Source organism: Acipenser ruthenus, chromosome 2 (assembly GCF_902713425.1).
Source record: "Acipenser ruthenus chromosome 2, fAciRut3.2 maternal haplotype, whole genome shotgun sequence".
Taxonomy (NCBI): Eukaryota; Metazoa; Chordata; class Actinopteri; order Acipenseriformes; family Acipenseridae; genus Acipenser; species Acipenser ruthenus.
In genome coordinates this window covers 3295864-3313463 of record NC_081190.1, presented here as the reverse complement: position 1 = coordinate 3313463, position 17600 = coordinate 3295864, and the positions used below count along the sequence as shown (strand labels likewise).

At 41.5% G+C, this 17600-nt stretch overlaps 1 protein-coding gene across 1 annotated transcript; it reads left to right on the top strand.

The window, feature by feature from the left end:
* Positions 1 to 4154: 4154 nt before the first annotated feature.
* LOC117403805 (aminopeptidase NAALADL1-like) lies at positions 4155 to 17030 on the top strand. Its single transcript, XM_058986445.1, has 19 exons — positions 4155 to 4660; positions 5321 to 5493; positions 5831 to 5952; positions 9005 to 9124; positions 10230 to 10422; positions 10570 to 10663; positions 10920 to 11021; positions 11387 to 11472; positions 11829 to 11948; positions 12181 to 12266; positions 12496 to 12559; positions 12810 to 12877; positions 13053 to 13144; positions 13594 to 13687; positions 14016 to 14097; positions 14616 to 14789; positions 15126 to 15213; positions 15978 to 16070; positions 16779 to 17030. The coding sequence occupies exons 1-19, from the start codon at positions 4467 to 4469 to the stop codon at positions 16954 to 16956; spliced, it is 2223 nt and encodes a 740-aa protein (XP_058842428.1). The 5' UTR covers positions 4155 to 4466; the 3' UTR covers positions 16957 to 17030.
* Positions 17031 to 17600: the final 570 nt, after the last annotated feature.

Below are 17600 nucleotides of genomic sequence, written 5' to 3'. Positions count from 1 at the left end.
CAATACAGATAGGAACTGACATTACTATAGTTAAATACAGGGAATGGCCTTGACGAAGCAGCCACGTCAGCTGAAAAACCAAAAAACCAAAAAACCTTCCTTTGGTGAACAGATGCTACACAGTTTTACTATACGTAGAAAAGACCATTCACTCTCTCTTTCGTTTTCATTGAGATTCCAAGTGCTGTTATCCTGCAATGAAACAGTAGGGAAGAGACTATGCAGAAGCAGCAGCCTGTGGCTGAGCTGAGTGATTCAGGTGAACGTGCTGTAAGAATAACTATGCAGTGCAGTGACCACTGTGCAACAGGTATAGGGACACACATTAATGTGAAGTGGTGCTCTCGTGTGCTCAGTGTTTCATATTGACGTGTATTTCAATCTAGTGTATGTAAGGAAGCTCACACTCTTGGGTAAGCGCTGTCACTCTGGTACTTCCATTATTTGTATTTATGTTTATTGTAACTGTTTTTTTTAAGCTTTGCATTAAAAATACCAATAATAATACAAAACTAAGAATATATCTATTTTTAACATTCATACCATTAAGTGAGGTCCCTATTTAGCTACGTTTAGTGTTTTCATTTTTTTCGCATCTTATTTTTTCACTAAATTTTGCTTTTAGTATTACAGTACAAAAAACAAACCAACAATCAAACGTTTTTTTTTTTTCTCTCATCACTTGCAGTGGGGTAGGTCACGTGTCCTGATTGCAGAGAGATTATTGGAGGGCCTCTGAGCTGCAGCTCACACAGTGATTTGGTACCAGGAAGCAGCAGCCACTTTTACTACTATGGAGTTGACTTTAAAATACATGCATATTCCAAATCATGATATACAAGCAAAGAACCTAAATATCTCCCACAGAAGAAGCAGGGAATCGGTGATAATGCTATTACTAATAACATTACCAAAAAAAAGAGTTCCTGGTAGCGTACTGTATGCATTACAATCAAAAAGTGGGAATATTTCCTTTCCCCTTGCCTTGTACAAATACATTTCATGTATTTACTGCTTACTGGAAACGAGGGTTATTTTTTCTACTCATGTTAAAAGTTTGTTTTCCTAAAAAAACACAAAAAGCTGTTTAGTGAAGATTCATTGTGGAACCTTCACTATACTGTAGAGGCATTTTAAACAGGCGTTACACAGTAATCGATAGCAACCAAAATGATGCGCATCATGTTCCAAAAACGCAGGAAGCTTTTGCCAGCCCGATTGCAACAGCTGTAAAGCTTTTGATGACGGTCCAATTGTTTTACATTTTATTTTCATAATCACATGGATTGTTATTAATTCTGAAACACTGGCGGTTGAAATATTTCCAAGTACAGAATAACTTCAATTTATGTTAACGTGTACACAGTTGGTGCCAAAGTTAATTAATCATTAATCTCTGAACATTTTTTTTTTGTATTTAATATCGCCGTCCAAATAACAAAAGCCATAAGAGGATTGCAGAGTTATTAAGGCTACGATTTTGTCACGGAGGACATGGAAATCGTGAATTTGAAAAAAGTGAGTGAAATCATAGATATGGATGTAAAAACACTTTTGATTTGTCGCTTTCTTTATTTCCTTTAAAAAATTCAGTATGCCATGCACTGAAAATACAAACCTGCGAGTATCTGTAAATTGTTTGCTTGTGAATGCACGCAGCGTTTACGTGTAGCTGTGTAGGTCAGCGAATGAGATAGAAGCCTAAACCCAACACTAAACACAGAATATTTTGCCCCGTCAGACATTTCTAGATCTAACTATAAAATAAGTTCTGCGTAGATACAGATTGGGTATAGGCACTATAACAGAGCTGTGAGACCTGCCTGAGTTTGATTTAGAATCACAAACAGCCCGCAGTCACGGTATACCTGTACCTGGAAAGGTTACAGTAGCCATTCATTTTCATGCAATGGGTGCCATCCAGACAACAGCTGGGAACAGATCAGGCATCTGTCATTCTTCTATGTCAAAGATACTGACTGATATCAGACATGCACTTTTCCATAGGGCAAGGGTATATACTATTTCCAATTCGGGATGTGGAACAAAATATAACCAAACACAAATATTATCAGTTGTCTGGCTTCCCAAACGTGATCGTGTAATAGATTGCACACGTGTTGCAATATCCCCAGATTCAAGGGGTGAAAACATCATCATTCTTTAACTGTGCAAGTTTTATGTGATGCTCAATGTATTATCACGGATGTACAGTGCCTTGCGAAAGTATTCGGCCCCCTTGAACTTTGCGACCTTTTGCCACATTTCAGGCTTCAGACATAAAGATATGAAACTGTAATTTTTTGTGAAGAATCAACAACAAGTGGGACACAATCATGAAGTGGAACGAAATTTATTGGATATTTCAAACTTTTTTAACAAATAAAAAACTGAAAAATTGGGCGTGCAAAATTATTCAGCCCCTTTACTTTCAGTGCAGCAAACTCTCTCCAGAAGTTCAGTGAGGATCTCTGAATGATCCAATGATGACCTAAATGACTAATGATGATAAATAGAATCCACCTGTGTGTAATCAAGTCTCCGTATAAATGCACCTGCACTGTGATAGTCTCAGAGGTCCGTTTAAAGCGCAGAGAGCATCATGAAGAACAAGGAACACACCAGGCAGGTCCGAGATACTGTTGTGGAGAAGTTTAAAGCCGGATTTGGATACAAAAAGATTTCCCAAGCTTTAAACATCCCAAGGAGCACTGTGCAAGCGATAATATTGAAATGGAAGGAGTATCAGACCACTGCAAATCTACCAAGACCTGGCCGTCCCTCTAAACTTTCAGCTCATACAAGGAGAAGACTGATCAGAGATGCAGCCAAGAGGCCCATGATCACTCTGGATGAACTGCAGAGATCTACAGCTGAGGTGGGAGACTCTGTCCATAGGACAACAATCAGTCGTATACTGCACAAATCTGGCCTTTATGGAAGAGTGGCAAGAAGAAAGCCATTTCTTAAAGATATCCATAAAAAGTGTCGTTTACAGTTTGCCACAAGCCACCTGGGAGACACACCAAACATGTGGAAGAAGGTGCTCTGGTCAGGTGAAACCAAAATCGAACTTTTTGGCAACAATGCAAAACGTTATGTTTGGCGTAAAAGCAACACAGCTCATCACCCTGAACACACCATCCCCACTGTCAAACATGGTGGTGGCAGCATCATGGTTTGGGCCTGCTTTTCTTCAGCAGGGACAGGGAAGATGGTTAAAATTGATGGGAAGATGGATGGAGCCAAATACAGGACCATTCTGGAAGAAAACCTGATGGAGTCTGCAAAAGACCTGAGACTGGGACGGAGATTTGTCTTCCAACAAGACAATGATCCAAAACATAAAGCAAAATCTACAATGGAATGGTTCACAAATAAACATATCCAGGTGTTAGAATGGCCAAGTCAAAGTCCAGACCTGAATCCAATCGAGAATCTGTGGAAAGAACTGAAAACTGCTGTTCACAAATGCTCTCCATCCACCCTCACTGGGCTCGAGCTGTTTTGCAAGGAGGAATGGGCAAAAATTTCAGTCTCTCGATGTGCAAAACTGATAGAGACATACCCCAAGCGACTTACAGCTGTAATCGCAGCAAAAGGTGGCGCTACAAAGTATTAACTTAAGGGGGCTGAATAATTTTGCACGCCCAATTTTTCAGTTTTTTATTTGTTAAAAAAGTTTGAAATATCCAATAAATTTCGTTCCACTTCATGATTGTGTCCCACTTGTTGTTGATTCTTCACAAAAAATTACAGTTTCATATCTTTATGTTTGAAGCCTGAAATGTGGCAAAAGGTCGCAAAGTTCAAGGGGGCCGAATACTTTCGCAAGGCACTGTAGTTGCCAAGTACCCTGGCTCATGCCACCACTCATTTATCATGGAGAACGGTGCCTTGTTCAGAAAATTCGAACCAGGGCTTCTGGCTAATTTTAAAATATATTAAGTACATAATTAGCATATGACCATTTGAAAACATATGTAACAAATGCATATTAATGTTTAACATTTTTATTATGATTTTTCACAAACATACATAAACATTTTTCTTTAGGCGTAATTCCTGAAGTGGCACGATCACAACTACCCCGACTTCATCCTGTCGCCTGTAACCAGGGGTACTGTGAACGCCTACCGATTTCAAGTGGGAGCGTTGTTCTGGATAACTATGTACAGGCCAGCTAAAGGAATACTTTTTTGCTAGTATTTAAGAAATACATCTAGCTTTATTGAGCACTGTGACCCTGGAGCTGTATATATATCATTATTAACCTGAAGTTCAGTTGTTGAAAAAAACACCTTAGCATCTTCTGAGGCTGGCTAATGAGTAAACTCTAATCAGGTGCATGTCCTGCAAGGTTCTTATCAGGTGATGTTTATGGCAAGCATAAAGCCAGCACTGTGGTGTTTTGCAGTGATTGCACCTACTGGTTCACTCTGAGTTAGGAGGAGTCCCGGAGCACGATGTTGAAGAAGATCCTGCTGTTCGGAGTTTCGGGGGCAGCGCTCCTGACTGTGGGCATCCTCGTGGGGCATTTTGGGATATCGCAGGACTCGTCTCCAGCATGGGTCAGCGAGGTGTCCCAAGATGTGGACGAGGCCCTGATTGAGCAGTTCATCAAGGAGGTGGACAACAAGAACATTGAGCAGAACCTGAAGTAGGTAACCACCTTACAATTGCACAGGCTGGACAAGCAAACTGGAAAACTCCTGCCAAGACAGCCTTGTCAAAATGGAAAGAAAATACATATTTTAATATATAGTCTGTATGGTTCATACATTTAAAATATATAGCATTACAATATATATGTTGTACCTGCATTTATCATATATAAAATATATTGTTCATATGTATGTTTTCAATGTATTGAAAATGTATTTTCTTTCTGTATGGATAGGGTCACAGTGCGCTACCAGGACTGATTTCACACGATTACGCTTTGCATTGTGCAAGATCTTTTGGGAGTCTAATTTCCATCCCTATCATGTACTCTATATTCTTTTGTGTATAAATAATGCAGTAAGAATAAAGGCTTCTTAAACAACTGATAAGCCCTGTCGCTTATACTATGCTTCTCTATGGCTAGTAGTTCTCCCATACCTTCATAACAGCTCTGTCACTCAAGCCCTGGGCCCTGCTTAAACAGGAACTGCTAAAAGTGTGGAGGTTTCGTGATGTCGATTATAATAACGTTCGCTGGGGGCTAAAATGAAGACTAACAATCCCAAGGGATGTGGTCAGCCAGGTTCACACCCTGCCTCCGGAGGTGAAAGTGCTGAACGAGCCCCTCTTTAACACTTTGTGCCCCCCCCCCCAGGACTCTGGCCTCGGAGCCCCACATGGCCACCACTCCCGGGGATGAGAAGCTGGTGAAGTTCATGCTGGATCGATGGAAGGACCCCAACACCGGGCTGGATGACGCGTGGAGACAGACCTACAAGGTGTTCCTGTCCTTCCCTGATAAGAACAAACCAAACTGCTTCACAGTAGGTAAGAGATCATAACACCCTCATCTCAGCTGTTTCCATTGCGCAGTGTTGCATGATCCTACATCGTCTTCTCTCAAGGAAAGTGTAAGTATTGAATGAAACTCAAGAAACGTTTCAACTGAAAGTATTTTTTAATGTCTTCTAAGTTCAAATGTTTTTTTTTCAAGATCTGTTTCCATGAATAGAGAAAAGTTTGTTGGAATAACCCTTATTGTTGGTATTTTGTGAATGTTTTTTTTATAAAATACATTCTTTAAATAAGTTAAAGTTTAGTGACTAGCGCGCACAGTTACATCAATGTCGTATACAGTCCGATACTTTTATTTTTGTTTTTGAAGTTTCGCCAACCGACACAATCCAGTACACCAGCAGGCTCAAGGAGAAGGCCTACACAGAAGATCAAAATGACCCGGAGGTGGTGCAGCCCTACGCTGCATACGCACCAGCGGGGCGCCCAAAGGTGAGTGTGTTCAGCACTGATCACACAGCACCTCACTGACACCACCAACCACTCTCGCTGCAGACCATTGTCGTGTGCACCCTTTGAGCTAAATATATATATATATATATATATATATATATATATATATATATATATATATATATATTTATTTATTTATTTATTTATTTGTGTTGTCCTTGTTAAACAACTTAGCAGAGAGACAAAGGTCAGATAGTTGTACATAGAATGGTTTTTATTACTTCAGTATTACATCACAATCACAGAAAGAGAAAAACAAGAGTTGTTGTTAATGCCATGTTTCAGAATGTATACCTCAATCCAGGAGCAGCAGGTTGAGTAAGTACAATACCAGCCTGGTTTACTGAGATCAAGTTCCTTTATTACAACAAAGACAGAACAAAAGTACTGCAACCCCCCCCCCCCCCTATCAGTAAGGACTCCGCTAGATAAGGGTATTATTCAGGTTATCATGAACCGAAAATGATATTGACAAAGGTTAAGATTAGAAGCAGTGCTAAAGATTAACTTCCTTATGCTGTAAATGATTAAGTAAAACTCATAATGTAAGGTTGTGTCTGTCCGCTGCTCACATTGAGTGCAGCTCTGTAGGAACAGCAGATATTAAGTGCCGTCCTCACCCTGGCAACTGCAGGAACGGCTTTTAAAAACTGTTATGAGTCTCTTACTGTTCCAGAGATCTCATCCTGTGCAGTATCATCTCTTACTGTTTCAGAGATCTCATCCTGTGCAGTTTCATCTCTTACTGTTCCAGAGATCTCATCCTGTGCAGTTTCATCTCTTACTGTTCCAGAGATCTCATCCTGTGCAGTTTCATCTCTTACTGTTCCAGAGATCTCATCCTGTGCAGTTTCATCTCTTACTGTTCCAGAGATCTCATCCTGTGCAGTTTCATCTCTTACTGTTCCAGAGATCTCATCCTGTGCAGTTTCATCTCTTACTGTTCCAGAGATCTCATCCTGTGCAGTATCATCTCTTACTGTTCCAGAGATCTCATCCTGTGCAGTATCATCTCTTACTGTTCCAGAGATCTCATCCTGTGCAGTTTCATCTCTTACTGTTCCAGAGATCTCATCCTGTGCAGTTTCATCTCTTACTGTTCCAGAGATCTCATCCTGTGCAGTATCATCTCTTACTGTTCCAGAGATCTCATCCTGTGCAGTTTCATCTCTTACTGTTCCAGAGATCTCATCCTGTGCAGTTTCATCTCTTACTGTTCCAGAGATCTCATCCTGTGCAGTTTCATCTCTTACTGTTCCAGAGATCTCATCCTGTGCAGTATCATCTCTTACTGTTCCAGAGATCTCATCCTGTGCAGTTTCATCTCTTACTGTTCCAGAGATCTCATCCTGTGCAGTTTCATCTCTTACTGTTCCAGAGATCTCATCCTGTGCAGTATCATCTCTTACTGTTCCAGAGATCTCATCCTGTGCAGTATCATCTCTTACTGTTCCAGAGATCTCATCCTGTGCAGTTTCATCTCTTACTGTTCCAGAGATCTCATCCTGTGCAGTATCATCTCTTACTGTTCCAGAGATCTCATCCTGTGCAGTTTCATCTCTTACTGTTCCAGAGATCTCATCCTGTGCAGTTTCATCTCTTACTGTTCCAGAGATCTCATCCTGTGCAGTATCATCTCTTACTGTTCCAGAGATCTCATCCTGTGCAGTTTCATCTCTTACTGTTCCAGAGATCTCATCCTGTGCAGTTTCATCTCTTACTGTTCCAGAGATCTCATCCTGTGCAGTTTCATCTCTTACTGTTCCAGAGATCTCATCCTGTGCAGTTTCATCTCTTACTGTTCCAGAGATCTCATCCTGTGCAGTTTCATCTCTTACTGTTCCAGAGATCTCATCCTGTGCAGTTTCATCTCTTACTGTTCCAGAGATCTCATCCTGTGCAGTTTCATCTCTTACTGTTCCAGAGATCTCATCCTGTGCAGTATCATCTCTTACTGTTCCAGAGATCTCATCCTGTGCAGTATCATCTCTTACTGTTCCAGAGATCTCATCCTGTGCAGTTTCATCTCTTACTGTTCCAGAGATCTCATCCTGTGCAGTTTCATCTCTTACTGTTCCAGAGATCTCATCCTGTGCAGTATCATCTCTTACTGTTCCAGAGATCTCATCCTGTGCAGTTTCATCTCTTACTGTTCCAGAGATCTCATCCTGTGCAGTTTCATCTCTTACTGTTCCAGAGATCTCATCCTGTGCAGTTTCATCTCTTACTGTTCCAGAGATCTCATCCTGTGCAGTATCATCTCTTACTGTTCCAGAGATCTCATCCTGTGCAGTTTCATCTCTTACTGTTCCAGAGATCTCATCCTGTGCAGTTTCATCTCTTACTGTTCCAGAGATCTCATCCTGTGCAGTATCATCTCTTACTGTTCCAGAGATCTCATCCTGTGCAGTATCATCTCTTACTGTTCCAGAGATCTCATCCTGTGCAGTTTCATCTCTTACTGTTCCAGAGATCTCATCCTGTGCAGTATCATCTCTTACTGTTCCAGAGATCTCATCCTGTGCAGTTTCATCTCTTACTGTTCCAGAGATCTCATCCTGTGCAGTTTCATCTCTTACTGTTCCAGAGATCTCATCCTGTGCAGTATCATCTCTTACTGTTCCAGAGATCTCATCCTGTGCAGTTTCATCTCTTACTGTTCCAGAGATCTCATCCTGTGCAGTTTCATCTCTTACTGTTCCAGAGATCTCATCCTGTGCAGTTTCATCTCTTACTGTTCCAGAGATCTCATCCTGTGCAGTTTCATCTCTTACTGTTCCAGAGATCTCATCCTGTGCAGTTTCACCTCTTCTAATGAGAGACATGCATACACACAATGTATTCACTTATTAGAAATCACTATAAAGAAGACAGTACTCATGAACTACTATTAAACAGAAGCATATTGCTGTTGTTTTTAAGACTGGCCCCATACAGTGTGCTCTGTGCACACAATGACATGACATACCTACACTGGATATCCTTAACAGTACTTTTCTATACATGATTGATTTATATATTTTTGTTTTAGGGAAAGCTTGTTTATGCAAACCAGGGGAAAGTCAGTGATTACGAATTCCTGAACAAGACCATTGACCTGACCGGCACCATTGCGATTGTGAGGTACGGCGGGGCTGGCCGGGCCGATAAGGTAAGCTGCAGCTCCGAGCTCGCTGCTGTTACACACTGCTTCCACATGCAGACTACATACTGTACACACGTTCCTGCGAGGGCTGGGCTGGAAACACCTGTGATACTGTGAAGAACTGTGCAGGGCAAACTCTTCCCCGAGATGAATGATTCAGTCGAGGAAGAATTCTATTTATTCATTCTGTTTAGTAAGCAAAATATAATATTATCTTAAACCTTGAAAACATCCAGCAAGAGGGAAATTATTTTAGCACTGTTAATAATCAAGCGTGACACTGTGTTTTCAAAACATTTACTCCAGTCTTTAACTTTGTTTTTTTTAAAGGAGAAAAAAGCTGCTGATTTATTATTATTATTATTATTATTATTATTATTATTATTATTATTATTATTTTTTTTTTTATTTTTTTTTTTTTTACAAAACTAGAACCAAACAACCAACTTAAGTACGACTATTCCTGGCCTTTGAATCGCTCTATGGATTTTTGCCTCTCAGTTTTGTGTCATTTACATGGAATTTTCAAAATATGGAAGTTAAAAATATGGCCGAACAGACCTTGACGTACCCCAATCACCAACTGCTAACCATGTCCCTCTGCTGGTCAAACCGGTGCCCTGCGTGTAATGTTTTCAGTTACTGTTTACATAGTAGTAAGTGTACAGTGTAGGAAAATATATTATTAAATACTGTATAAATTCAGTCTAATGCACAGAAATGTAGCAGTAAAACTATTTTAAAAAATGTTCATCAAAGTGAAGTTTGCAGCCATATAGGCTCCAGAGTCAGTGTTTCAGTTTCATAGGCTGTTCAGTGGCAGGAAGTAGAAAGGGGTCAAGATGCTGTGTGACAGGGGATGGTCAGTCAGGCCATTCCTGCCACAGTATAACATGGCTGGCTAGCTTGCCATTTGGGGAGGTGCTAAACAAAATATAGGGATTAAAGCTCCCAGACCTACTACAAATCTGCACAATACTTCTAGATATTTCCCATTTGCATGTGCCGGGGGACCCCTCACTGAGTCACGCGCTGGTAAATGAACAAGCTGGATTAGAATACCCTCCAGGCTCTACAGTGTCATCTCAACATGTGTGTTCTGTGTCTGAAGGCGATAAACGGAGCCAGGTTCGGAGTGGCTGGGGTGCTCGTTTACACAGACCCCGCGGATATTAACGATGGAAAGATGTCGGACGATAATGAGACCTACCCCCACTCCTGGTACCTGCCCCCATCGGGGGCTGAGAGGGGCTCTTTCAATGGCTACTTCGGAGACCTGCTTACCCCGTACTACGCTGCTAAAGGTAACCGTGGTTCTTAACAGGGAGCACAAAGGATCATGAAGAAATGTAATGGCTATGGAGATATGCTGCAGGATATTGCATTGCTGCTCAAACTAAAATCAATGGGGCATCATTTCATCCCTCTGACTCGACTCTCTTGCTTTCCAGAACACACATACAGGATGCCAGTGAGTGACATCACAGGAATACCACCTATCGCCACTCAGCCAATCGGATTTGAAGATGCTTATGCTCTGATCTGGTTAGTAAGTCTCTGCTGTGTGGATGACGGACAGGTTTCTCAATGTTCTGATGGCAGAGTATCCTAACCAGTTTGGGGCCGGATGAGAGGCTTCCAAGTGACTCCATCTGCGCTATGGAGCACTAACCTAAAGTCATGTGATCGATAGCAAGACAAGATGAGTGGCATGACTATTTAGAAGTGGTTTGTCATCGAGGGTATATGGTAACTAGAAGACATTGCTCAGTATGAGTAACCCTTTTGCTGTTTGATTTAGTAAACTGGATGGTGATGAGGCCCCAGCAGTGTGGCAAGGATCCTTTAACTGCACATACAAACTCGGTCCTGGATTCAGCAACACCAGTGCATTTGCAAACAGGTACCCTTTCCTTTCTCATCCATGTTTCTCCCCCTCCAGCGTTTCCAACAGTACGCACAGTAGTGTCTGATTCTAATGACATCATGGACCCTACAGCATCCCAAAACGTGCAGTATTCACAAAAAACTATTTAAGGAATGTTTTGTTAGAGACAGTTTTTTTAAAGGCAACTTTACTCTGTTCTTGTTAATATACCTTTATGTATGGAGTCTGTTTGTGTTAATATACCTTTATGTATTGAGTCTGTTCTTGTTAATATACTTATATGTATTGAGTTTGTGTTAATACACCTTTATGCCTTCTATATAATGGGCATTGATTCCTGAATAACTGTGATAGGGGGTGTTGTTATTGCTCTTCTGCAGTGATGTTCAAGTGAATGTTTACAACAAAGAAGAGATGAAAGACTCGGCCAATGTGATGGGGGTGATTCGGGGGAGCGTGGAGCCAGGTCAGGGTTCCTTTTTACATACTACACACGCATACCACACACACACACACACACACACCATGCATGCAAGCACTCATTAATGTGAGGTACTGCATGTCTGCCAATATAATAATCTGTGATAACGATTAAAACAAAAGCTATACACAGCAGACCCCTCACCAAGCCACACACAAAAAACCAAACATCAGACAGACTCAGTATTCTCAACCCTGCAGGCTGCTTGTGGTGTGACTGTTATTTCAGCTACTGCGCTGAGCACGGCTGCAGTGTGTCCTTAAACTGGGACGCAGGTGCAATTGAAACGATTCTGGTCAAATGAATGAAGTGCTTTTTTAAACCTGGCTCTTCTTCCTCAGACCGGTACGTTATCTACGGCAATCACAGAGACAGCTGGGTGCACGGAGCCATCGACCCGAGCAGCGGCACTGCTGTCATGCTGGAGATCACTCGGGTCCTGGGGAAAATGGTGAAAGAAGGTACAGGAATCTCTCAAGCGGAGGCTAACCAGAGTGTTGAAAAATGTGCCTCTTTTTAATTTAGTGACACATTTGAAAAATCTATTTTTTTTAAATACATGCCCCATATTTTCATGTGAAAAAGCCTGGGGCTGAAACAAAAGCAGGGCCCTTTATTGATGTACATTGGCCCTGAGGCTGTGCAGGGAGCTGACAGAGCCCTAACCTTTCAACCCGGCCGTGTCTCTACCAGGGAAGTGGAGGCCACGCAGATCCATCATTTTTGGGAGCTGGGGTGCAGAAGAGTTTGGCTTGATCGGCTCAACAGAATATGCTGAGGTAACAATTCATTAACTGCCCTTTTGTTTTTCATTTGAGCAATAAACAAAAGTCCAGCAGTTTGGTTGGCAAACAAAAATTTGTTTGACTGTGTTTAGCCATTTTATACTGTATGTTTAATACAACTCTCCTGGGGATCCAGTTCTGCTGATGCAGTGATTCTCATTTCTTCCTGTACAGTACCTTCATCTTTAAATGCTCCTAGTTTGATTATGCTGTACCATTGCAGGAATACTACAGCAAGCTGAGGGACAGGACCATCGCCTATATCAATGTGGATATCTCTGTTTTTGGTAAGAAACTTGATTTGTATGCAATGCTGCAAATGTTAAATTTATATTTCATTTGGACACTAAACTAGTTGACTAGTGATGACATTTCCTATTCTGTTCTGAGTTGGAAAATTCAGACGTATGTGGCAGTTTTACCTCATAACCTGGAGCTGGAGGATTTGAAAGCTGTGTATGTCATGTTTTTAATGTTCCTGGGGCTGGTCTTTCTTGTGTCCCGGTTCATATTAATCTCTTTGCTTCCCTCCCGCAGCAAACGCCACTCTGAGGGCCCAAGGATCCCCAGCAGCCCAGAGTGTCATCTTCACAGCAGCCAAGCAGGTAGCAGAAGCAGGGAGGAGCAGACATGCTGGACAGTTACATGGCAGGCTGAGGAGCCGTCTTCAACCCTGTCAGGGACAGATACAAACATCACCCATGACTGTTCAGCTGCTCTTATGTGTTCAGGAGCAAAGGGGGAAGCTATCTAAACAATTCCTCTATTGTCTTACTCCAGGTGAAGACTCCCGGATCCCAGACCACCTCCGTTTACGACAACTGGATCCGGTATTCCAATCGGAGCAGCCCCAGCTATGGGATCATTCCCAGGTGAGCAATCAATCGGTATTGTCTTCGGGGCCAAAACATGCCACTGGCTGGAAAGCTTGTCAGTCGTCAGGGTAAGGAAGCTGGTTGGTTAATGGCAGTCGAGGAGGGGTGGGGACAATTTCACTCTCCAGGTGAAATGTCCTAAGTGCAAGTTTTATGTAACCTTGTATGTGCAGGGTATCATTTTGATCATAAATACCTCTGATAGAACGAGTGTTTCAATGTGTTGAATTGGTTTATTGGCTGCAGTATAACACCTTTAAGACACTTCTGTATGGCTGCAATAAATCCGAACAATGAAATACTTTTTACCTTTGTACGGTGAGGTGCGTTTTTAAGCAGGTGCACAAGACAGGTCTTAAAGAGACAGACTGGCAGATTGCAGCATTAATGAGCTGCTGTGTCTGAGCTTCACTGACGCAGTTTTGTGTTGCTTCTCCATTCTTCAGTCTTGGATATTTAACTGGGGCTGGCAGTGACTACGCTGCCTTCATGCACTACCTGGGAATCACCTCCATGGACATTGCCTACACCTACAACAGGGTAATGCACTTACCTTCACTGCTGGGCTGGGCTGTCGTGCATTTAACATGCATGCTTAATAGCTTGGGAGTTAAAGAGAAGCTTTTTTAAAACATGGAAAGATGTATTTTAAAAAAAATGGAAGTATATTAAAAATGTAATAATATGATAAAATAGGATTTTACCCCAAGTTACCTGTGTCTATGTGCATAATTAAATACATTATATTTGTGTCTAAATATATCCAGAGTTTTATATTTATACTCAGAACCCTGTGATCCTCAATGGGTGAATGAGCAGTTCTCAGTGTTGTTTAATATTAATATATAAGATTTCTTTCCTCTTGTAGAGTAAAACCAAAGCCCGAATCTATCCTGCCTATCACACTGCCTATGACACCTTCGACTACACTTCCAAGTACATAGACCCAGGTATGCGAAAGACTCCATATTTAAATTACTAAAACTCCTTATTTCAAATAAACTGCGCTACTTTCGTGTTTATAATCTGGAGTATTATTGTAAAATAAAATGTTTTGAATGACTTTTTTTTTATTTTAGTTGTGAATAACATTTAGTGTTATCCAGAACCCCCCTGAATTCAAACTAGCAATAAGAGCAACTGGTGTTGTTCTGATCAATTTACACCCCCCTGGGATTAGCCACCCCAGGAGTATTAGAGCATTTTACAGCACTGAGAAATCTCCTGGATTGCGTCAACCGCCTACTTTTAGGGGTAATTCCAGGATATGAACTGATAGGTGGTTGATGCAACCCAGGTGGATTCTGTGGTGCTGTAAAATGCTCTAAAAACATCTCATCTCGGTAGGGTATGGCTTGATCAAAACCACTCCTAAATCACTCTGAAACCTCTTCTGCAGTGTCTGAATGAGGCTGTGGCTTTACCTCGAGTGTAATTCCGATCCACTGTGTTTGATTGCACTCCCCAGGGTTCACGAGTCACCAGACTGTGGCTCGCACCGCTGGCAATGTGCTGCTGCGGCTGGCAGACAGCCTCGTTATCCCATTCAACCCCAGCGACTACGCCGAGACAGTGGAGCAGTACTACAGCACTGCCGCAGACAGCTTCACAGACAAGATGAGCACCATGGGCATCTCGCTGGGTAAGGGAGGCTTACTGGCACAGTGTTGAACCACTCTGCAGTGAAGACAGGTCTAATGGTAATGTTACCAAAAGAGAAAACTCGACCGAGAGACCCTAAAAGACTATCAGTTATATTGCTTGGTTGCTTGGTTCTAGTTTGGCTGAAATGAATAGAAATTGAAGACTGTTGTGTATGATATTTATCAAGCCTGTTCCTTCATTGGAGCCATATCTCTGCTTTCCATGTCACTTCTTAGATACATATTGTTCCTTAAGCAGTGGTCCTCTACTGCTTTCATTAGCTATAGCTCTTTCATTTCCAGGCTGCTTAATGATATTACCTTTTTTTCTTCAGAGCCATTAAACACAGCTGTAAAAAGGTTCCGTGAAGCCACCTCCTTTCTGAACCAACAAATCCACAACTCGGACATGGCCAAAGAAACGTGAGGGCTTTTTAAAATGTATTTTTAGATGATTATTGTATTTACTTCTGTTTTGAGCATGCATGCAGGATATCCTGGATTCGGATTGGACATGTAAAATATTCCTGAAGTCTCCAATTCAGTAAGCAACTCTTAGAAAATGTGAAATTCATGTGATAAATGGAGCAAGAACAGTTTTTAAATCAGTGATAATGTGTTCATAAAATATTTTGCCTGTTTATAACATGGACATTTCCACAGCTGATTTGATTGGCTTTCAAGACTTTTACTTTAAAATATTGTTATCAAATTATCGTTCCATTTTAGTATCATAAGATTCTAGTGCCATAGAAGACATCACCTTTAAACAGAGCAACAGTGACACCTGCTGACCATACATTGGATAGATGCTGTCGTTTTTTAATGGACAGAAAGGTTCAGCTTGGTTACACAAGAATAACAGACAATGTTTGTATGAAGCACTGGTAACCCATATTAAAAATGTTGAAAGAAAAAAATACTTTCATGTGCTCAAATAATTACTACTTTTGGTCAGTGAATTCAAGCACAGTCTCAAAAATCATTGTGTGGTTTCCCAGATAGACCGAATTTGGACTCCCTAAACTAATGCTAATGTTACTTGTGGTTTAGTGCTAATCGGGGTCTGTGAAACCGGCCTTTTGTGGATTTTCTTCAGTATTGCTAAATAACCAGCATTTTTCAACAGCTGGAAGCCAGAGCTGATGTCGTCCGTTTGTAAATCTGTTTTCTCTTTGCCCTCCCAGTCCTCTGAAGATTCGCAGGATTAATGACCAGCTGATGTTCCTGGACAGGGCTTTCCTTGACCCCATGGCCTTCCCAGACAAATACCACTACCGGTAACTTGCCACATGCTTTACTCAATTCTGTCCCTTGAGATCCAGTCCAGTCCAGATTCTAAAATAGTTCATTGAACCTGCAAAGAGGCAGTTAACTGAATTAACATCTGCTTGGAATAAAGACAAGGACTGGTGTGGCTCTTGAGGGCCAGAAGTGAGCACCACTGCTTTACACTGCTTCCAGATAACACACTTCGGAGTATATGTTTGGGCATCCCATGCTAATGATCTCCCACGAGCTGCTAGGAACCGGGTGAGCATTGTTGGGCCAAATGGTCTCCTTCTCTGGTTTGTAAATACTCTTCTGTTCAATGGCAATGCAATGGCTCTGTGTAGCTACAATGGGGATGGCACCAAAGTGGTAATATGTGAGCTAAGACTTTCTAACCTGTAGGAGTTAGATATAAAAATTAAACATTTCTGAGACTGTTCCTTGTAACACAATAATCTTTTTGCAGGATTCAAAAACACCTATCAACTGATCACCTGCTATTACAGTCTGCAGCATCAACTACAGTACCTTGCCTATTAAGACTAAAAGCAGATTTAAAAACAGGGAGATGCAGCTTTTGTAAGTTACCAGCACACAAAACAGCAGGGATGACGCAATAATCAGTCATGTGAGCAACAGCACAAGAACTTGTTCTACAGTATATATATTCGTGTGTGTGTGTTTGTTCACTCTCTCGTTTCCATGGTTCTTTGCAGACATGTGATCTGGACTTCCAGGTCTTCGGGTGTGGCCACTTTCCCTGGCTTGGCCGATGCCTTTGCAAAGGCAGACAACAGCGGGTTAAACAGCGACTGGAAGCAGGTCAGGAAGCACCTGACAATAGTCATCCAGGCCTTAGAGGGCGCTGCGTCCACATTGGAGGCTGTGATATAGAGTCATCTGGTCCGTCACCTTGATGAGAGAAAATGCCAACTGAGAACAGAGCACATTTAAAATATGTTTCCTTTAAATATTTCAATAAAACACTTGTTTGTATTTGACAAAAAAAATGGTGTAGCCAGCAGTTTTATTTTTGTGACACCGTAGCTTTTGTTCTTGGTGGCGCAGATAACAAAACTTGTACAGCTGATCGAAATAAGATAGGCAGAGTGTAACGGACAGCATTGTGTGAAGCACCGTCATTACGAATTCTAACCCTGTCGTTGAGATGAGGTTCAAATCTCTAGAACTGCTCGTGCAAACCGGTCCAGCTCTTTTGTACAGTGCTTAAGAGACTCACTTGCAGTAGTAGCCCTAAAGCAGTATTAACTAAAGATGTAAGCAGCAATGTTTAAACTTGATGCAGCCGCACTTACAACGCTGGATCAGTGGTTCCAACTCACTTCTAAGATGAGGGAGCAGCTTGGTGTTTAGAATGGGGTTAAAACGGCTACTAATTTGACGAATAGCTGAGGTAAGAAATAGTCACTTTAAATAAATGTATCTGATGTCTGGTGCGCAGTTTTTCTATTTGCATTGTAAAGCAGTTTAGTTTTAGTGGTAATGTATTAATTCTAGAATGGGATCTCAGAACAGAT